The 23,373-nt window shown below is 35.7% G+C and overlaps 1 protein-coding gene across 2 annotated transcripts; it reads left to right on the top strand.

Moving 5' to 3' along the window:
• Positions 1–1,774: 1,774 nt before the first annotated feature.
• LOC137956303 (CSC1-like protein At3g54510) lies at positions 1,775–20,225 on the top strand. Of its 2 annotated transcripts, XM_068803747.1 has the most exons (12): positions 1,775–2,076; positions 2,216–2,362; positions 2,500–2,563; positions 3,162–3,374; positions 3,588–3,782; positions 4,907–5,023; positions 5,727–6,025; positions 17,385–17,664; positions 18,374–18,652; positions 18,770–19,003; positions 19,658–19,868; positions 19,963–20,225. In XM_068803747.1, exons 1-11 carry the CDS (start codon positions 1,793–1,795, stop codon positions 19,808–19,810), a joined length of 2,265 nt encoding a protein of 754 aa, XP_068659848.1. In that variant the 5' UTR covers positions 1,775–1,792; the 3' UTR covers positions 19,811–19,868; positions 19,963–20,225. The 2 variants fall into 2 exon arrangements, with proteins under 2 accessions (XP_068659848.1, XP_068659849.1); XM_068803748.1 differs by lacking the exon at positions 4,907–5,023.
• The last annotated feature ends 3,148 nt before the right edge of the window (positions 20,226–23,373 follow it).

The following is a 23,373-nucleotide window of genomic DNA, read 5'->3' as shown; positions in this document are numbered from 1 at the left end:
GAATGATTTTGCTATGTGGTGAGGAGATTCAGATGCCTTATAAATATCCACCACGTGTTTTTTTTTTAAGTTCTTATTTGTGTTTCCATGTGTCCCTATTTACTATGACGGGTAAAGGTTGTTTGATAAAAAATTTTCCATGAGAACCATCTCGGATTTAGATTATAAATGGCTGAAAGAAAACAACAAACTCCTTGATCATATGACATTTTGACCTTCGAGGATGACAACAAAATGCTCGATCTCTTGGTTGAGTCGGTCAATATGGGGAACAAGTTGCTCAATGGGGTTGGGAAGCATGAGGTGTATATGGACGATGTCAATAGGTTCAATGAAGATGCAGTTAATAAAAAAAACTGTTGAGCAACTCCAGAATCGAATAAGACCATGATAGCTATGGTTTTGTGGAAGAAGACGGCCTATCAACAAACATGCGAAAGCTGCGTACATTAGAATCCACAAGAGCCGCACAATTTTAAGATGCCATAGCGATTAGCATGTGGAGAGATCATTGATGGTTGTATCTTTTTGCTTTTGAACATGTATTTTATCGTTCATATGTACTTAACTAATAAGTTGATGAATTTAATATTAAATGCACGAACTCTTTGTTATATTCCAATGCATAAACGTTTGCTTTTATACTGTAAATTGTGGACAATTATGAGTAATTCAGTTCATTTTCAAGCATGTTTTTTAAGTTTTAATTATATATATATATATATATATATATGTTATTTATAATCTATCATGGTAAATAAAATATTGTTAAAGAGAGCATTTGATCAATTATTTTGGTTTAATTATCCCATTTTTATAATTAATTAAACTAATCATTTTTAAATTTGTGAAATATATTATTAATTAATAGTACGTAAAAAATCCATCTTCTATTATTAATAAAATAAGTGTTTTTATTTATTCAGTATATTCAGTTTGTAATTATTGTATTAAATTAGTGATTCAATAGTCGTAATTAAAATATTATTAAAGTAAAAATTTGATTAATTATTTTGGTTTAATTATCCCATCATTATAATTAAACCAATGGTTTTAAATTTTGTGGTAATATATTATTAATTAATAATACGTAAAAATATAGATTGTGTTATTGATAAAATAATATTTTTTATTTTTTTATTACTATATTAAATTATCGATTTTTAATGTTAAAATATATCTTATGTTATTAATAAATAAATAAATAAATAAATTTATTATATTAACTTCTATTATTTTTTAAAATTTATTTATTTATTTTTAATAATTTATTACTATCACATGTAATTATTATATTATTTTATAATAAACTATAATCACTAATATAATATAATATAATATTTTATTAATTAGTATATTAATATATTTTAATACTACATTAAATCACTTTGTGTAGTAACCATATTTATTTTGGTTAATTATCTGTTTAAATATATATTTTATTTAAATATATTATAAAAAGTTACTCATTTCCTTATTTACATTATATTTTTCATTTTGGGTATTAACATTATTATACTATGTTTTGTTATTCTTGGAATCAAATCATCAATTCCAAGTCTAACCCCCCATAAAACTGCCACGTAACGATTTTAGTTGACACATGGCGTCTTCGTATTTCTTTGGTCTCAATGGTCAGATAAATGATCGTTGGCCAGCGAAAGCATGCAGCCATACCACGTGGCATCGAATCCGCCGTCGTCTCTTTCTGAAGCAATAAGAGTGACGGAACAGCGGCGACGGCAGAAAAACGTCTCCCTTGTTGGAACTTGTCATTGATTACAGGTTGCTCATGAATGCTCATAGCCTATTAGCGTCGGCCGGCATTAACATTGGTCTGGCTTTGGTGATACTGACTCTCTTCTCGCTCCTCAAGAAGCAGCCGTCCAATGCGGTGATCTACTACGCTCGTCGCCTCTCTAAACAAGATCGCATCTCCTTCCGTCCCCTTTTCACTCTCCACCGTTTCATTCCCTCAGTCTCTTGGATTCGTCACGCCTTAAGCGTTTCTGATGATGAAATTCTCCAAACTTGCGGTCTCGATGCTCTCGTCGTCATCCGCCTCTTCAAATTCGGGTATCAACCATTTCTCTTTTTTCTCTGCCACGATGCTTCCTATATTTACTTTATCATCCCTATAACTTATATATGCATTTTCCAGCCTCTTTGAAATTTGGAGTCCAACATTTGCTTTTTATGTCCTCTTATTTTGCAGCATCAAATTTTTCGTCCCTTGCTCTATAGTAGGGCTGCTTATTCTTCTCCCGATCAATTACACGTGCAAACATGGTATCTCGTGGACTGAACTTCCATCGTCTATGGATTCTTTCACTATTTCTAATGTGGGGAGAGGCTCTGACAGGTGGGAAGCGGGCCATGGGGAGACATAGTTTCACCTTTTTGTTTTTGGCAGAGTTCAGATTGACATTATCTTTTTAAGTGTGTTAATATTGATTTTGGCGACAGTTTAATGATCACTAGCTTCTTCCTGTGGAACAGGCTCTGGGTTCATTTCTGTTGTCTGTATTTCATATCATTTTATGGATTGTATCTGCTGTATGAGGTGAGTGATTCGTTCCTTTTTCTTGACATTATCTGAAATAGCTGAAGCTTTAGAATTTGCTTGCGAGCTCAAAACTGTAATCTCAAATTTCCAGATTCGTCAACCAATGGTGTTTAAAAAAGTGCTAGCAAGATTGTGTTATGTTTTGTTTGGAAAACGTAACCGAAATACTTTGCTGATAAGTCAGTGGTTCACGAAGGAAAACATGAATCCAATAATTGAAGAGAAGTGAGATCACTAGATATCATCATGACAACTGCTCACTCTTTAACAAGGTTTTTTATACTGTGCCAGAGTATTATAAACAGAGTAGGGAAAATGATCCATTGATATCTTTATTATAGCTGCTCCCTATTTAATAGTGGATGTTACCCAGTGATTTAGTGTACAGAGAAAGGAACATGTAGCACTTCCTCTTATTTCTAATTCCGATAAGTATGTCTTATAACTAGTATTATGTATGAACTCGAACAAGATTATGATTTCTCTAGTTGTTTACAGTTACTAACTACCCGTAAAATTGTTGAGCCATGTTTATCATTTGAACTGACATTGACAAGGAACTCATATAGGTGTCCTTCTACCTTTTCATATCCAGGAGTATAAGGGATTATTGGGAAGGAGGCTTCAACACCTTCGCACTATTAGGCATCGACCAGACCAATTCACTGTTCTGGTTCGAGAAATACCTTATTGTTCTGAACACAAGGCTCGTAGCTGTTCTGTCGAGCATTTCTTCTCCAAATATCATCCCTATACTTATCAATCATGTCAAATAGTTTATGATGGGAAAAAAGTTGAGGAGCTGCTGGTGAGTTCTTCAGATGTTTTATGATGATTAAAATTATATTTCATATATAGAGAGTTAAAAAGTGTGCCATTTTTTTAATTACTTCACTATTTGCACCCATATTGCATATTTGTTTTTCATTTTTTCTAAAATTTTCACTTTTCTAACTGATTTGGAGCTGGTTAATTTATCTTAAATGTTTATTTTTACCTAAAATGAACTCATTATCTGCAGCGTCAAGCATCGGTGATGACAAAAAAGATTGAACATCTGAAGCAGAGAGCTACAAGTCAGAATTCAGGACATCTATATGTAATATTGGGTATGATTAGGGGAAAAGTAGAAAAAATTGAGAAGTATGAGGAAAGACTGCAAGAATTATGCTACAAGATTCGCTGTTTGCAAGGTGAAAACATGCTAAAACAAAAGGTGTGTCAGCTTCATAACTGTTCTATCAATTTAGCATTTTTCTGATTTATAAAGTTCTGGATTTCATGTCTAGTTATTTTAGTTCCAAAAACATGCAATGAAGTAAATTTTTATAAGGGATTTTTTTTAAAAATAACCAATTTTTAAAAATTAATGAGAAAATACCCAATTTAAAAACTTAATTAGGAAAATGCCTAACTTTGACAGGTCAAAATGCCACAGTGGTCGATCAATTTGCCACATCATCATTGACTGCCAACATGCACATCAGCATGCATGTCAGCCTAAGTCATGTCAACTCTATTCTTCATTTTTCTTCTTTTTTTCTTTCTTTTCTCCTCATTTTTCTCTAGTTTCTTCTTCTTCCGACGGCACTTCTCCAGTTTTTAATGTACCATGCTGGTGGTCTCGGCCAATGTGGCTCGTTGACCGTCCAGCATGGCAAGTCAATATTTTGACCCCATCAAAATAGGGCATTTTGATGAATAAGTTTAGAAGATGTGTATTTTGCTAAATATTTTTTTGAAATAGGTATTTTCCCAAAATTCCTTTTTTCCAACAATTTTTATTTTAGCGGATCAGCTCATCACTGTATAGGAAAAAAACTAATGTTGATGTACTGCCAATCCTCTTTTACAAATTAAAGAACTCTTGTAATTTATGGAAATAATCTTTGGAACTAATAACTATCAGTTGGGCATCCTTGCAGCCAGCACTCAGTAGATTCTTTATTTTTCTTATAAATCTAGAGATGAAAACAGCGTAACTGCATGTTATTTTTAGCCTCTGTGCCCTGTGCTTTGTAGATGAGTCCTTTTTTTCTGGAAGGTCTCATTAATTGTTCATGATAATTCCATTCTATTTGCATTTTACCTGCTCTATTTTTTATATAAGAAGAAAATGCATGCATATCTTATTGCTACATATTTTGAATTAAATTCTAATTAACACGATTACTATTACCAATTAACACACATATTACGTGGGAAACAAAAATATCATGGAACTGTTTGTTTTCTACATATGTATGCACCTGGAAATAATTCAATACTTGTGATGCTAATTCAGTCTCATTTATAATCATAAATATGTTCAATGTCAAATCCTCTAATTTCTGGTTTCAGGGCTTGAAGTTTAAACATGTGAACAATACAGCAGGATCATTCAAAATAGAGCAAAAGGAGGCTGATTCTCAAGTCCAGCCAAGTTTGGCTGAACCCAAATTTTTCTCTTTGAGAAAAGTAACTTTATTTAAAAGAATGTCATTTATTTCAGTGCATTTACAACAGTCAATTATCTCCATTTTCTCATTAAAATTAATAAAAATGAGAAAAAAATCTCAAAAAAAAATTAACATGAATGCATGGGATAATAAATAAATGTTAAAGGAGAATAAATCAATTTTCAAGTCATTCAATTCAATTTTTATGGTAAAATTGAATATTGAGTCCGTCTAAGCTTTTAGGACTTGGGTCCAAACTCCTTTTTTCCTTCAAAATATTTCTGCTGGGTTACCTGTTGCTTCATTCTTTTTCATTCTGAGAGGTCAAATGGAATCCCATGAGGTGCCTAAAAGCATCATCTATCAACAACAATGATGCCTATGAAATGTATATTAATAACTCAAATAAGATAAGTTGCAGGGTGAGAATTTATGGTCCTTTTTTGGAAAAACAATGAGAATTTGTACCATGTGCAAAAGATTGGGAAAGAGATATTCTTAATCGTGTTCCCTTAAAAATTATGAAACAATCACTCATTTAATGAGATAAGAGATTTTCTTAATTATGTTCTTTCTAAAATTACTTGATTTTATGTGTCTTTTAGCAGCTTCAACTGTATTGTTACCTTGTTCTGCATATTATAAAAATTTTTCTCCCTTGAAATCGTTTCCTGATTCCAAAGAGAACAAAATGACTTTTGTCATATTTCTCAATTCCACAGGAGTTGCCTGTTGCATTTGTATCCTTCAAATCACGATGGGGTGCTACGCTAGCTGCCCAGACTCGTCAGCATGTACATCCACTTTTATGGGTTACTCACGTGGCCCCCGAACCAAGGGATGTGTTGTGGGATAATCTATACATACCATACCATTACTTGGCTGCTCATAAAATTGGAGTTTTTGTAGCAGTAACTGTATTCACAGTTTTTTTTGCTATCCCAGTAACAGCAGTTCAAGGGCTGGTTCAGTTTGAAAAAATAAAGAAGTGGTTTCCTCCTGCCCGAGCTGTACAGTTAATGTAAGCCTCCTTACTGGACTAGTCTACTTAGTCATTAGTGGGCTGAATTCTTAAATTTGTATTGTATCTTTAATTGCTTCTACGAATTCGGCTCACTGATAACTCTACCTTTACAATATCTTCTTTTGCTTGATAAAGTGAAATTTATTGTTTGTCAGAGCATTTTACTACTGAACTAGAGTCCATTGTCATTTCTTATGGCTTTCTGGGTCCTCCTGAAAGCATAGAACAAAGCCATTGTAGCTGAAAATTATCTCTTGAATTGATCTTGATGCTTAAAAAGTGAAGAGATAGTGAATCCTCAGTCTTTTCTTAATGTAATGGTAAATCTTAGAACAAAGTCATTCTGCCTGAAAAGTTTCTCTTAAATTGATCTTAAGGCTTATAAAGTGAAGAGGTAGTAAATCCTCCTTTTTTACCTGAATGTAATGGTGAATCTTATTAATTCTAACAAATTTGGAAAATGTTTGACCTATTGTTATACAGACCAGACCTGAGTCACTGTCTGGGTTGAACCAGACCAGATTTTTCCAGTTCTTGCACTCTCTAAAGCTGCTATTCTGAAAAACTACCCTAGCTGGTAGGTTGAGAAGTTCACCAATTCAATTGATTTTTCTAAAACTTCAAATTTTGAACTTGAGAAAAAGTTGAATCCTGGACCTGATGTCTTTATATAGTGCTGAAACTTGAATTTAAATCCTTAGAATTCTTTGCCTGTCCAATTAATAGGTAAATGCAGTTGGATTGGAAACAGCCGAACTAATGGTTCCAGATCTTACCCAGATCTTACAACACAGATTAGACCATTGGATCATATAATCAGAATTTCTTAAGAGCTCAAAGCAAAGCAAACAACAAACATTTGAGGTGTTATAGGTCTTACTTATATGCAGTTGATTGATTATCATGAAAAAGAATAGAATTGAGGGTTAAAGAGAGAGAAATTGAGAGGGAGGAGGAGGAGAAAGAGAAGAGAGGAAAGAAAGTTCTGGAATGACTTTCACAACCCCCCAATATCTTTTATTGAGTGAGTTGAGGTCAATTTATAGAAATACCCAGATATACTCAAAATCACTTAAACCTTTATATCTCACATTATACATACTCAAATTACATGAAAATAATTAGAGACATATCCGAACATGTAGAATAAGATGATATAACCTCTAGACCTCATAGAAAATTTAAAAAGATGAAACTACCTTTAAGTAGATTTTTTAATACCCCCCTCGAGCTGGAGCATATCTATCCATTAAACTCAGTTTGTTAGAGAATATTCCAAACTCGCATTTTTCCAAAGCTTTAGTAAACACATCTCCAATTTGATCATCAAATTGCACATAGGAAATGACAACCTCATTTTTCATCATTGTATCTCAAATAAAGTGACAATCTATCTCAATAAGCTAGGTTTTTCATGAAATACTGGATTCCCAACAACGAATATAGCTGTTTGATAGTCACAATACATAGTCATAAGTTCATCCCTTTGTAGATTTAGTTCTTTTACTATAGATCTTACCCACATCAATTTATTAATTGTATGAACCATGCTTCTATACTCAACTTCAGCACTGGACTGAGTTATAACATTTTGTTTCTTGTTCTTCCAACTTATCAAATTCCCCCCTAGAAACACACAATAGCTTGTGGTAGACTTCCTGTCAAGCTTAGATTTCACATTGTTTATAACATTTTGTTTCTTGCCCTTCCAACTTATCAAATTCCCCCCTAGAAACACATAATAGCTTGTGGTAGACTTCTTGTCAAGATTAGATTTCACATAGTCCGTATCTGAAAACGCTTCTATATTCATGTGATCATGAGGCTTAAAGACACTTTCTAGGTGACCCTTTCAAATATCTTAGGATCCTATTCACAACCTCCAAATGAATCTTGCTAGGGCAATATATGGATTGACTAACTACACTAACAACAAAGGATATTTCTGGACGAGTAAAAGTAGCATAAATGAGTTTGCCCACTAACCGACGATATACTATTTTATCATGGAGTTCATCACTTTGTCCATCATGAAGGTCATGACCAACCTCCATGGATGTTTCAACTAGCTTAGCACCCAATAACCCATGCTCTTACAACATATTTCTGATATATTTCCTCTGTGTCAAAACAAGTCCTACTTTGCTTCTAGCTACTTTTAATGCTTTTGTTTGGCCTGATGTACTTTTACCTCCTCAATGTCAGCCACGTCACTCCCAAATAAAATAATGTAATCCACATATACTAGCAACTCCACAATACCAGAGGATCTCTTCATGTCAAAAGAGTGAATGGTCAAAGTAACTTTTGGAAAATCCAATAGACATGATGACCTGGCTAAATTTCTCAAACCATGTTCAAGGGCTTTGTTTGAAACCATATATAACTTTCTTAAGCCTACATGCCTTGCCAATCTCTCCCTCAGCAACAAGAGGTTGCTCCATGTAGACTTCCTCATCAAGTCACTATATAAAAATGCATTTTTAATGTCAAGTTGACACAATAGCTATCCCTTGTTTCAAGCTACAAATACCAAAATCTGGACAAAAGATAGTTGGGCAACTGGAGAGAAGGTTTCAAACACATCGATTCCATATTGTGTCTCTCAATAAATCCATCGACCTAGTACTTCACAGTATATACATATCTACACCTAGCAATTGTAGCACCGGGGAGCAGGTCACATAATAGCCGGTTGCCTCTATCCAGTAATGTTTCCATATCAATATCCTTAGCCTGCTTCCACTAAAAAGTGGAAAGAGCATTTTGTACGGAAGAAGGTATAGTGCAAGAGGACAATGACAAGGCAAATTGTTTGTATCGGTCAAACATTGAATCAAAGGAAAGCAAAGTTTGAGAGAGCACAGTGAGTACCTTTTCAAACACTTTTTCGAAGAGCATTAGGAAGGTGTAGGATCAACAGACAAGGAGGGTTCATGGTCTGGTGTGAGAGAGGGAATTGTGTTGTGTGGAGCCACACACTGTCTCACACACCGTCTGTGATATACCTGTAATGGTTTCTTTGCAATAGCATCAAATGACGAGCTAATAACCTCCTCCACCATAGCAGGGACAACAATCTTTGGACTTGTAATAGATGGGGACACATTTGTAGAGGATGATTGGAAGAATGAGTATCCTAAAAAAGTGTCAAATTAGCAGATGCAAGTGTCTTCTTAGTAGAAAGACAAAAACACTTGTATCCCTTTTGTGTACGTGAATATCCCAAGAAAATGTATTTTACTACATGAGGGGATGGTTTGTCCCTTGAAGTACCAAAGGTATGTGCAAAACATATGTAGCCAAAAACACGAGGAGACAACATAAATAATGTGATAGATAGCATTAATACCTGTATAGGGATTTCACCACCTAGACCAGAGAGACATCCTATTAATGAGAAAGCAAGTTGTACGAACAACATCACCTCAGTATGATTTGGGTACATTCATATGTATGAGCATGGTACGACTACTTCCAAGAGATGACGATTCTTACGTTTAGCGATACCATTTTGTTGTGGGGTAAAGACACATGAAGACTGATGTATAATACCATTGTTGAAGACCAAGTATGAAAAAGTCTTACATGGCTCTCACACCAAGAAGTCTCACTAGAGCCAGAATTATTATGGTGGAGTCTAAGAGGAGTTTCACAAGAGGAAGAGTCACAGAATAATTTATTTGAAGGTGTTTTAATTATATGTTTAGTTTTTTAATTGCTCTAGGACTTATCTATTAGTGTTTGACTTTGTGTGTTGATGTTTAATTATAATTTGATTCTACTTGCTTCCTCTATTATAAATAGAGGTTCATTGTACTCAAATTACATCAAGTTAGTGAAGTTTGTTCTCTTTTTAAAATATTCAACTTGGTATCAGAGCGGGTTTTGTGAGTTGACTCAGTCAAGCCACATAGATCATTTGATCCTTTCTCTAGTAGTTTAGGTTCGTATTCTACCTTTTTCTTTCTTTCATGTCCCAATACCTGTTGTTTACATGTCTTTCTCACCTTCAACATGAACTTTTCATATAGCAAATTTTATATTGACGAAAATATTTTTGAGGCTACTTTCTAACGCAAAAAGGTTTTTTTACTCGGAGTATCCTACAAAGAAAAATCAATATTTGAAACATCAAAGGTCAGACAACAAGAGAAGTTCGTGCAGTAACAAAAAACTTCAATTTTCAAGGTGTTTTATGCCATTAAGAACAAGACCTTATATGAAGAAATATATGTCAAAAGAAATATTTGTAAGTCTATTTTTTAACCTATCAAACCAATTCTCAATCTGAGTTTTCTAGAAGGAGACATCAATATCAAAAGAGTCAATGGTCATGCTGGTCAAAGAAGAAAGAGTTCGTAGTTCAATTGCAGAGTCCAAAAATTATCAAATTCTTTCTCTCAAAAGAAGTATACTTAATGGATTATTATACTTGAATGAAAGATATTTAAGTGTAATGTTAGAAGGAGTAACTTTCACGTCAATCTGATATATATGTAAGGAGATATCCTCATTGGAGTCGGCAAGGGTCATGTTACAGAAGGTAGCAAATCAAGCGGTCATAAAGATTCAAGAACAAAACTTTTATGTCAAATTATGTATCAAATTAAAGTTCTTTGAGTCTAGTTTCTTTAACAACAAACCTTTTGTGATTCTGAGCTATATTGTGGGAGATATCGATATTAGAAGTACTAACGGTTAGTTCTTTCAAAAATCTCTCCTTTTCCTATTCTCTCTTCTATTATCTCTCCATGTATTGAGGTGAATTGTGTTTCCTTTTCTCTTAGAGTCCTAGTTTTTAGGAAAATTTATCTTTTAATCAGTGATTTTTTATCACCCTTAATCATTCAATGATGAGCTCGTTCAAGATATCGATATCCTGCTTTGATGTTGTTTTAATTTTTTGCTTTTTTGTTACTTGGTTGTGTATCTTCCACATTATCTTCGTAAAATCGTGATCACCCCCCAAAAGTCATTCTTGGTCAAACTTGTTAATTTATTTCAATTCTATCGTTATAGTCTCCCCTAGTTTTTTTTTTTTTAAGTCACTTTTTAGATTTGTTTGAAAGCATGAGTATTGCATAGTCGCCTCCTAGTTAAAGTTGTTTTCCTCTAGTATTTCTTCAGTTTATCATCTTGTGTTTTTATCACTTCAGAGCAATGCCTAGACCCAATACCTAAAAAGTATAGGAGTGTGCCCATATTTAGTTTGAGTCAAGTCTTTTGTTCTTCACCCAAGAGGTGATTTGTGTTTGAGTTACCCTTAAAAAGTAATTAGTTTCTTTATTGTGTCCTAAAGTTGGGTTGTTTTTTTTTTTCTTTAAAATTTAGTGGAGTGTGTTTCAGATTGTAATCATTTTGTCTAGTGTACGGAGCTTTATCGTATGGCTAGGAGCGATTTTCTTCTGCCATATTGTGTTGTCTAAGATGGGTCTCTATATCGTTTTTCTCTAGTTTGAGGGGAGAAGTACAAGTAGTACAAGAAAGAGGTATGTTATTCTGCATGTTGTGGTAATTTTTATGTGACTAAAATATTTAAAAAATGGGGAGAACAAAAAAAAGAAGTTTTTGCATCTATGAAGAATTTTTTTCAGCAAAAGAAAATTAAAGACCAAAAATATTTTTCATTGCTAGCTGAAGTTATAAACTTCAGTTTGAGGGGGAGTGTTGAAGAATAAGTATGAAAGAGTGATGTGGCTCTCATAAAAGAATTCTCACAAGAGCCAGAATTAATACGGTGGAGTCCAAGAGGAGTCTACCAAGAAGAAGATTCACAAAAGTGTTTATTTGAAAGTGTTTTAGTTATGTTAGTCTTCTATTTATATTTAATTGTTTAATTGTTCTAAGACTTATCTTTCAGTGTTTGACTTTGGGTATAACTGGGAAAGGGGTAGTTTAATGTAATTAGATTCTACTCATTTCCTCTATTGTACTCAACTTGCATCAAATAAGTGGAGTTTTTCTCTTTTTCAAAAATTCAACAACCATGATTCTGAAAAAATAGATCAAACTTCTTATTCATGAATTCCAAGTTATTATCAATGCGAAATACACAAATGGTGGTATCAAATTGATTTTTTATTTTGTTAAAAAAATTGGAATGCACTGAATACTTCAAATTTCTCTCATAGGAGATACATTAAGTACATCTATTAAATCATTAATAAATGAAAAAAAATGACTTATAACCAAAAACAATGGGCACTAGGCAAGATCCCCAAACATCAGAATTAACAATGTTAAATAAGCGGCTACTCCTAGATTGACTTATGGAAAAAGGTTTCAGGTGATGCTTATCTAGCTGACAGGAGTCCCACTAAAAGGAAAGATTAGATGAAAGTGTAGAACAAAGCTGAACCAACTTAGCAAGAGAAGGATGACCTAACTGTAGATGCCACTGTAAAGGAGATATTGCAACGCTTGTAAAGAATCCTTTGAGTGGCTCTCCAAATAGTATAGTCCGTCTCTTACATGCGCTCCTCCAACACATAGTGGGAAGGATAAAAAGTTACAGAACAATTAATGGATTTGCTAAGTTGACAAGATTGAAAGGAAATTTTGGAACAAATAGTGCAGACCAAGGTGACATAAATGAAGATCAAACCAATGTACCCATTCCTCGAATCGATGAAACGTACCATCAAGTGACATATTTAAATACCAACAGATTCTCTAAATGAGGAAATAAGGAGGACATACCTAACATGTAGGTAGTAGCTCTTGAGTTGGACCCTGGTGGAGGAAGGTAACAACCTGAACTAGCCAAGTTTGTTGTAGGAGTAGAAGTCTGAGCCACAGATGCAAAAGATGAGGTAGTCGTCAACTGTGCCATATTTTGGATTAGCTATTGTATTTCATCTGATGCCCCAGGTACAATATTCATTATATGCCCAATAGATGCTTTAGTGCCCTCATGAACCAAAATGCTAGCCCAGGTAGGTTTTTCCGAATTTTTCCCAACACCTATTCAGAAAAATGGTTGGAGCAACCACAATGAATACATTTTTGGTCAAGTTTGGTATCATTCTTGCCTTTGCCTCTGCCTTGACTATCTCTTCCTCTGCCTCTAATATTGCCACCTCAACCTCTAGAGGAATCTGAGTTAAACCAGGGTATTGAGTGCAAATACATTAACACTAATCACATTACTCTCCTAGGATAGAATGTTAGACTTTCTGTGCAAAACTCCGCTGAAGACTGTAGATGAAGACTATACATCCTCTTAGGTTAATAGTTGTGCCCTAATAGCATCAAACTCTGGCCCCAAGCCATCCAATTTTTTTGCAAAATGCACATGTCCATGTTGTTTTCTACATTTGCTTTCATCAATAGTAAAATGATGGAAAAGGCTTATCTCATGCAGTATACCCACCAGTTCACTGTAATATTCTATAACGGATCTTTGTCCTCTCCTAAGGCTAAACAGTTTAGCATATATCTCCTAAACTCGTGACAAATTGCTCTCCTAAGTATAAATAGGTTCTAAGGATATCCACATTTCCTTAGCAATGTCATAGTTCATAATTTGATTCCTCAACTTGGATCGATATTGTTAATCAACCAAGTCATCACCTAACTATCTTCAGTTTCCCGGTCATCATTCAGAGGGACAAGAGGATCGTCCCTAATGAATTCGGACTTCCTCTTAGCCTTTAGATATGTTCGAACTGGCTTGGACCAATTTAGATAGTTTTGATTAGTTAGCCTCCCAGATGTAATCAAAATCACATGTTTTCCCTTTGAACTTCCAGGTTTCTTTGAAGGGTTGATAATTTCACTAGAATCAGCCATCAAAGTAAATATATTATTCAATTCAACCCTAATTTCACTTCCCGCTCACTTGTACTAGTAACAGATAGGTGGGTTTCACTTCAAAAATTAGGGTTAGGGCAAAAATTGCAATGTGCCAACCACAAGAGTGTAATAATCCAATTATATGCAATTAAATTCAGCAATTTCTAGATGAAGTAGGTAGAGGACCTAGTATTGAAGTGCACACGGTGCAAAGAGGATAGATTTCAACTCAATAAACCCTCACGAGGTATTAATTAGTCTCAGAACAGCTAAAAAAAAAAAGTAGAACCCATTAACCCTAGCGTTACGATAAAAGAAGAACACAAAAGTTCTGATTTTTATCAATCAGTCAAGCCAAATTTCGAAAAATTCCCTTTTTTTGAAGTCATAGGCTTCAATGGAGAGAATTGGAGAAGAATGAAGACTTCCAATCAAGATCTATTGCTTTAATATCATTTAAAAGTGTAGATTGAAGTCTTACAGAGAGAAATTGAGATGGAGAAGAAGGAGAAAGAGAAGAGAGGAAAGAGAGTTCTGGAATGACTCTCATTGGGAGTCGTGCTCGACCGCCAATTTCTTTTATTAAGTGAGTTGAGATCAATTTACAAAAAGGCCCTTATGCACTTAAAATCATTAAAGCCCTTATATCTCCTACTATACATACTCAAATTACATGAAAATAAAACTAGAGGCATTGGAAAAAGACGAATACGAAAAGTGGTAAACCCCATTTTGCACTCGAAATTGACTTCGAAAAAGCCTTCGACCGTGTGAATTGGAGCCTAATGGATGATCTACTCAACAAAATGGGCTTTTGAGATAAATGGCAATTCTGGATAAGGAGCTGTGTTACCTCCCCTTCCTTCTCACTTTTATTAAACAGTACTGTTTGTGGTTATTTTAATAGCTCCAAAGGAATCCGGCAAGGGAATCCATTGTTGCCCCTCCTCTTTAACATTGTGGCAGAATATCTCTCAATGTTGGTCTACACTGCTCTGCAACTTGGCTGGTCAATATCTTGTTCCTTCAATTTGCTGACGATACCGTCATATTTGGTGTTGGCACGATGTATCGGATCAAACATCTAAATTGAGCTTGCTTTGCTTCAATCCATAGTTGCATACCTGAAGTGTGAGATCAATTCTCTGCCACCTCCTACTTGGGCCTACCTCTCTTTGATGGCCGGCCTCATAATCATCTTTGGGACCCAGTAATAGAAAGACTTGAAAGATGGCTAGCAACTTGGAGAAGAAGACTTTTACCCAAGGCGGATGTCTAATCCTTCTCAACTCCTATCTAGCCAGGATTCCAAATTATTTTTCTTTCCTTCACTTCCTGGCTGCGGTATGCCCAAAAATTGATGCCCTCAAGAGAAGATTCCTTTGGCGTGGCGCTTGTGATGACTTCAAATATCAATTAGTCAATTGGAGTGATGTTTGTGAGCCCAAAGACAGAGTGTCTTGGTATTCGGCTCACTCTGGATTTGAATAAAGTTTTCATTCTCAAGTGGTTCTACAAGTTCAGTGCTACACCCAACACCTTCTGGAGACCGATGATTGTCACAAATCTCAACTAGGCTCCACCTAGTGGACTTCTGGAGGAAGGTGTCAGTACCTCCCCCTCCTCTTGCAGGCTTTTTTCCCCCTTCTCAGCCTCTTTGAGAAAGAGATTCACTTCTTTGTTGGAAATGGAGACACCTTGAAATTCTGGACTCATTGGTGGTGTGACCAGGGACCACTCTGCTGTATGTACTCGCCCCTCTTCCTGATCGGCACTCAGCCTCATGCCACGGTTGCTGCCTCTAGATCCCTCCGGCATGCTGGAACCTCACTTTCTGTCGGGGCCTAAGCAACAGTGAGGCTAATCTCACTTCGTCCCTGAATGGTGCTTTAGAATGTTCATATTCGCCAACATACTAAAAATAAAATTCTCTGGCATAATGAGAAGAATGGTAAATTCACTCTGACATTTGCATATTATGTCATCAATGGCTGGTCGACTCCCCCTGCTCCTCATGAGGTGACCTTTATTTGGAGAATTCCTACCCCACTCAATATGAAGTTCTTTCTCTGGTGTGCCACGAGAGACAAAATACTTACCGCCGTCAATCTTCACAAGCATGGCAACACCACACCTTCCATCTTATGCCCTTTCTACAGCACGGCTGAAGAAATGACAGCCCATCTTCTCCTTCACTGTCACTTGGCATGGTCAGTCTGGACCAACGTCTTGAATCGAATTGGGCTCCAGCTTTGCCTGCCCACCAGCCACCTTTACGCCTGCAGAATTCTCACCAACACCTCCTTCCCCACTCTGGGTAAGCTCATCCTCTTCTCTTTCATTGGCCATATTCTTGGGGCCCTTTGGATGGAGAGAAACAGTAGGTGTTTCAACTTCAAGGCCTGTAGTGCTAATGTGGCTAGCAATATTGCCTGGCATGTGCAGGCCTGGTTACATACCAGGAATGAATTCAGCATGGTTGGTTCTTTCCTGCACCTCCATTGGACAGCCCTTGCCAGCATGTCCCACCCCGGTCGGCTGCCCATCAATCAAACCTGGTCGCCTCCTCCTCAGGGAATTTTGAAGTTGAACTTTGGCGGCAGTGCCCATGGTAATCCAGGCATTGTGAGATATAACAGAGCCATTTGTGATACCGAGGATCAATCCCTCATCACCTACTTGGTCTGATGGGAGTTGTTGACTGTACCGAAGCTGAATTCTATACTCTCCTTCAAGGCCTCTCCATCTTTAGAGACCGTCTCGGTGGACCTCTAGTTATTGAAGGAGATTCACAGGTTATCATCAGTTGGTGTTCATCTATATCTTACCCCTCGTGGCGACACTAGACTGTTCTTCATCAAAATTTTGTGATATCCCTTTTTCAATATTTTGGATTCATATCTCGAGATCAGCTAACTCTCTTGCTGAGGATGGAGCCTGCCTATGCTTTTCATCTTCTAATAAAATTATCATTTCACTCAAAAAAAAAAAACTAGCTATATCTGAACATGTAGAATAAGATGATACAACCTCTAGATCTCACAGTAACTGTAAAAAGACAAAACTACCCTTCAGTAGATTTTCTAACATGTCAATTTATGAAACTAGAGTCGTATGCTGTATAAAGGAGTATGTGAATTTTTTGTTAGTTGATCAACAGCCGCCTGCAGCTTCTGGTTTTCTTAGTTTATTGACATTTTCTGAGAAGTCTAGGATATGAATTAGTTCTTTAAAAGGTTACCCTGTTTTTGTTTTGTGTTATCTTGTTGAACGAGGAGAACTCACAAGAGTTATCAGAAAATGATGTTGTCAATCATTATCTTTTGGTTACAGAAAGTGTAATAATATCTTTCGGCTTATTTTCATGTTTAGCTACTTTGTGCCTATAAACCAATATATTCAGGGAAAATTACGGTTTTGGTTGTGTTGTTGTTTGTGGCAGTACTTTGCTACCTTTTGTATGTAAATTTAGGTTTACTCCTTTAGATTCTATTGAGAATGTAAGAGATACAAGAAAGAATGTTTTTTGGTAGCAGAACTGACAAATTCAATCCCACAGACCGGGACTGAATTCCATTTTGACAGGGTACCTCCCGAGCGTTGTTCTTAACAGCTGCATTTATGTTGTTCCTTATGCCATGTTAGCAATGGCTGGACTTGAAGGTTTCATCTCAATAAGCAAAAAGGAGATCAGAACCTGTAGCATGGTTTTCTATTTTTTAGTTGGAAATGTATTCTTCCTGAGCTTGTTGTCTGGTTCTCTGCTAGATCAGATTGGAGAATCTTTCACTCATCCAAGGGATTTTCCTGCTCATCTCGCAAGTGCTGTTTCTGCTCAAGTAAATCCTATCACTTCCAGTATTAAGTATTGGAAGAGAATGTTTATTAGCTTTCCCTATCAAATGAAAAGAATGATTGTGCAGGCAGTTGACTTAATGCATGAAGGAAAGAATAAATGTTTGTGTGTTTGTTTAAAGTTTACTAAAATGACAAATAGGAAACTTTCAGTAGATTGCCTGAGAAAGAAGAAAAATTGCAATTAGTAAGTGTCTGAGGAATACGGCCAAGCAGATAAATGAGCTGTGAGAGATTAACAGTATTAAAAGATTGATCTAAAGACACAGCTCTTCATTCTTTTTACATATCAACCTCTTTTCCATTGTGATAATTTATTTTATGGAAGTCACTCTCCAAAATATTCATGGTCTTGTTACTACTGGTCGAAACTAATTTCTTTTTTATCTTTCTTTTTTTATTGGTATCTTTACTCTCAAAAGGTTAAAATCATTTACTCAGGACTCATATGGCTTAACTTCTAACCAAAAAATGTTGTGGACTTTGAGGGGGAAGAGTGGGAGAAGTGAAAACTAAATTATATTTTATATTGAAATGTGGGACATTTACAGTATCTAGTCATGATGCCTCAAAGTCTATAAAACTATTTAGCCTCATGAAGATCAATTTTTTTGGAATTCTTCTCCATTGTGATTAGTTAAACTATTTACAACGAGCATTCACTGCATTCACTTGGTTGCCATATCTTTGCAGGCCGATTTCTTTATAACATATATCCTAACAGATGGATTGTCAGGATTCTCATTAGAAATTCTTCAGACTGGTTTGATAGTCTGGCACTTCGCTAGTGCTTATCTCTTCTGTCAAGGCCCAAGGAAGAAGCCATATGTTTATTCCATGCAATACTATAGAGTCGTTCCATTTGTCTCAGTTGCAATTCTAATTGGGATGGTGTATGCCGTCATTGCCCCATTGCTGCTTCCATTTCTCGTTGTTTATTTTTCACTTGGTTATGTGGTATACACAAATCAGGTATGATGTTCTTCCCTCCTACTAGTATATATTATATTAATGTAATTGTTTTCTTAGACTAGCATAATCAACACCATCTCATGAAAGATGACACACAACGGAGCTTTCTTTTTCCAGATTCAAGATGTTTATGTCACAATCTACGAAACATGTGGACAGTACTGGCCACACATTCATCACTATATTTTGTTTGCCATAGTTCTTATGCAAATCACCATGATCGGTTTATTTGGACTCAAGTCAAAGCCTGCAGCATCAATCTTAACAATACCGCTGCTATTGGGAACATTATTGTTTAACGAGTATTGCAAGGTTCGGTTCCTTCCAGCATTTCGCCATCATTCTGTTCAGGTACCTATCCTATTTAATGTATTTCCTCGCTTTTATAACAAGTTTGAATGTGCGCTCATGTAAATTCAATTCAAATATGGCACTTTTTTTTTCATTTAAAATGATGTAACATTATTAAAACTGAACCATTCAAAGTTTAGTGCTGAGCATTTCAACAAAGTAATACCTCTATCCTAATCCTGATAGGTCAGTTGGCTCTTTAAATTGTTCTATGTGGTGGAGTCATGTTCAGGTCCCATACTAGTTTACATGTGGAATTGTTTTAGATTAATTCTTCAGATTCAGGCCAAGCTTATTCATTAAATCTTTGTTTGCAATGAGCACTTCCAAATGATAAAATGAGCAGAATTTTGCCATTCACAGATTATGTTCAGGTGGTTCACCAAACATTTGCTTGAAATGGGTTTTTTCTTGTCAGAAACTTGAATGGCCATTAATTACTTGTGGAAAATTGTGGGTTTTTAACTTGAACCATATTCATGATCAAATTGTCCGAGTAAGTAGCATCCTTGTGGTAATAGTTATTCCTTTGATGTTTTAAGTTGGACTGTTGTCAAGAACAGTCAATTGTTTATGAAAGTTATTATCCTTGAGCGCAATCTATAGATTATGTTCAAATTGATAGTGGTGTTGTGTATTTTGACATGCTATTAGGGTGCTATGGAAAACGATGAATTGGATGAAATGGAGAACCTGACAGAATCAAGTGAGAGTCCGATAGAAGCCTATCGTCAGCCGTGTTTGAGGCCTATGGACATCATTTCTGAGGAAGTTGCCGCCACCCAGCCCTTGTTGTCATCTGTCTAATAGGCTTCTACTCATTCGGAAAAAGAGAAAATAATTAGGGAGTTGAATTCTAGAGTAGGTAAGCCAAATATGTCTTCTACCATGAGGTTTTCATTTCATGTGTTAATTTATTGTGTATTTACTTTGTTATTCTCCGTTCTCTGCTTTCATAGGTTACACTCGGACGAGTATCTTATGCCCAGGCCATGAACATATGTTTTGAAGGAACGTTTTGTTCAGGCATTCTGACTAGTTTCTTAAACTGTATTTTGATGAAGGGTTGGGGACATATCCCAGAACAACAAAGAAAACAGTGAGTAGCCTCATTTATTTAAAATTCTGATCAGTTACTTGAGAAATTAAATAAATGTAGATCAGTGTAACATCGTTCACTTGAGAAATTCAATAAAAGTAGATCACTGTAAACATCACCTGTGCCTGGCCGGTTGATCGCTTCCTTTTCCGGTGAAGGTGGTACAAGGAAGGAAGCTTTGTCCCTTCATCCGTGCAAAGTTGCTATGGGAATTGGTCTTTGCCTAGTTTTGTGGCCGATGAATATTTGCCAGATCGATTAATCAGTTGAATCGGAACCGATCCCAGGCGAGGGGAAAATCCAGGAGACCGGACCAACTTTGTAATGTAATATAAGCTGCTCCGGTGGGCATCGTGTATTGGAGAAAACGAAATGAAAAACTAACGAGGTTGGCCGCCGGTTGACGAGCGAGTCTAGGTACTGATGGACACTTGCACGGCTACGGAGCTGCAATTTTACGGAGATACCATGATTCCTGTATCGTAAAATCTGTTTAGAATAAATTAAATAAAAAAACTCAGCAACTCTTGTTTATTTCTCGAGAATGGGCTTCACAGAGCTATGTGACGAATATCAAATTGTGGGCTACATTAGGGAAAGATGGGCTTACTTCGAAGGGGATTCATAAACTCTACAAGTGTGGTGTGATGCTTCAAAGGGTTGAAGTAGATCCACATCAAGTGACTCAACAGGCTTTAGAGCTGTGACATCTTTTGAGGAATAAAAAGATGTGTCTTAAAAAAAGTGATATCCCTAGAAACAATTAACTTTCGAAAAAAAAAAAATTATAACAAACATAACCTTTTTGGGTACGAGAGTAACTCAAAACAATATACTTAAGAGACTTAGGGTCGAACTTACTCTTTTGAGGGGATGTGATATGAACAAAACATGTATAACCAAAGACTTGGAAGGGAGACTGGGTCTTCATCTGGAAATGACAATGAGTATAGGGATTTATGGTTAAGTACCAAAGATGGTAACCTATTAATAAGGAAACAAGTTGTAAGAATGACAAAAGGCCAGTAAAAATAAGGCACCTTCATAGAGTAGAGTAGGCCATGGGCTACTTCAAGGAGATGTCAATTTTTTCTTTCGGTTAAATCATTTTTTTGAGGGGTGCAGGCATAAGATGTCTAATGGATAATACCATTATCCTGACAAAATGATTGAAATTCACTAGATAGGTATTCTCTAGTATTATCTGACCAAACCACTTGTATTTTTTCCCCAAACTGAGTGTTTACCTTAGCATGAAAGGACATAAATATGGAAAAAAATTCACACCGATCTTTGAATAGAAATAACCAAGTGACTCGCGTGAAGTCATCAACATACGTAATAAAATACTTCTTGAGATATGTTTGAGATACTTAAGGGTCCACATACATCTGAGTGAATTAAATAAAAGGGAGCAACACTTTTAAGTTCAGCTCTAGGAGAATATGTTGCCATGTGGTGTTTGCTCAAGTTACAGACTTCACAATTTAAATTAGACAAAGTATTTAAAGATGGAAATAAGTGTCGAAGTGATGGTATTGATGGATGTCTAAACTGGTTGTGCTATAATCTTGCCTCTGTTTGAGAAATGGAAACTGCAGTCACTGGAGGTATATGCAAGTAATAAGGGCCTATCTGTTCATGGCCTCCACCAATCACCTGCTTCGTTGTTAGATCTTGGAAAACAAAAGAATAAGGTGAGAAGCTGATGGAGCAATTAAGCAATTTTGTTAACTGGATAATAGACAACAAATTTAGGAAAAATTGAGGGACAAATAAGACATTAGTAAGCGGAAGTGAGGGTGTAATAAAGGAGGATCATTTTCCAAGAACTTTGGTTTAGGATCCGTCAAATATGGTAACAAACTTGTTTGGTAAACATGGAGGCATAAAATGTAACAAACTCTTCTTACCTGTAAGATGTTCGGAGGCCCCTAAGTCGATGATCCAGGATGAAGTGAAGGAAGTGGTAGAGATCATACTTGAAGTAGTGGTGGCAACAATAGTTGTAGAAGATGTAAGAGAAGATACCATTAGAGTCTCCATCCTCTACAATAACTTATAATCATCATCGATTATAGTCTTCTTGCCTTTTTGCAACCCAGATTTGTCTTATTTTTCTCATTATTATTAACTGAGGCCTAGTTGGTAGTGACCCGGTTTGGTTTGCCATGAAGCTTTAACAAAATGTCTACTAAATGGTTTAGTCGATCAATGAGTGCAGACCCAGTCATCTGACCTTGAAAAACCAGAGCTAGTTCTACCACCTCTTGCTCGACTTCATCTATAATTTCTATCATGTCCTCGGGTGGTAGAAGATGTAACTCTATTACTAACATATGATACTTCAGTCTGAGAGGTGGAAAAAGGATCCGATATCCGAAGTATTCCCTCTATTATAAATAGAGACTAATTGTACTCAAATTAGAACAAGTCAGTGAAATATTTCTCTATTTCATAAATTCAATATTTAATTTTGGTATTTAGTAAAAATAGATAAAAATTGAGTCAAAATATTCAAATAAATCTTATTTTTGTTGTTGAACATATTGGATGCCACTTAAAAAATTGAAGGTCTATAGCCTTTGAATTTGCCTCTAACATTATGAAAAGATGATTTTTTACTATTTGAGGTCTGACTTTTGAGTCTGGGGTCTACTCCTTTATCCTCCAACGACTTTTTCTAGGGGTCAACTCCTCCACTTAGTTCGATTCCGTTGGCTTCTACTTCTACGGGTGTTGAATCCACTTTTAATTCCAAAAGTTGTTATTAGCTAGGGTCAACACCTTTTTGTTGCTTCTTGCATAGACAAGGTCAACTCCTTTCCATGTAGTCGACTCCTTACAATGAGTTTTTTTCCTAGAGGGGTCAACTCTTTTATATTAATTCAAAATGTTATATAACTTGATTTCAACTCCTTCGTTTCCATTCTAACTTCCATATGAGCTAGACTCCTATAGTGCGTCCCTTTTTTTTTTTTTTTTTAAGTGATGGGCTTGATTCCTTCATATGAAGTTGACTACTTTTTCAGAAAATGGTCCAAATGTCTTTGTTATTTGCAAAAAAATCCGCTCATAGACCAAGGTTGAATATCTAGGTTTATTATCATCAAAATTAGGCTACTTCAAGAGGAATCTTGGGCCTCACTTCCAACATATACTATATACTTTATTGATTGGTATGCATTAGTGTTTTGGCTATAGAGCATGTGTATGCATGACAACAAATTATATTGGTATAATACCAGAGGTGTAGGGAGGTGTTACTGAA

This window comes from Aristolochia californica, unplaced genomic scaffold, assembly GCF_029961685.1.
Source record: "Aristolochia californica isolate CCGP_79_NKW_82.1479 unplaced genomic scaffold, dmAriCali1.0.hap1 SCAF_2, whole genome shotgun sequence".
Taxonomy (NCBI): domain Eukaryota; kingdom Viridiplantae; phylum Streptophyta; class Magnoliopsida; order Piperales; family Aristolochiaceae; genus Aristolochia; species Aristolochia californica.
Note: the sequence above shows the minus strand (reverse complement) of the source record. Positions and strands in the feature narration are given on the sequence as shown.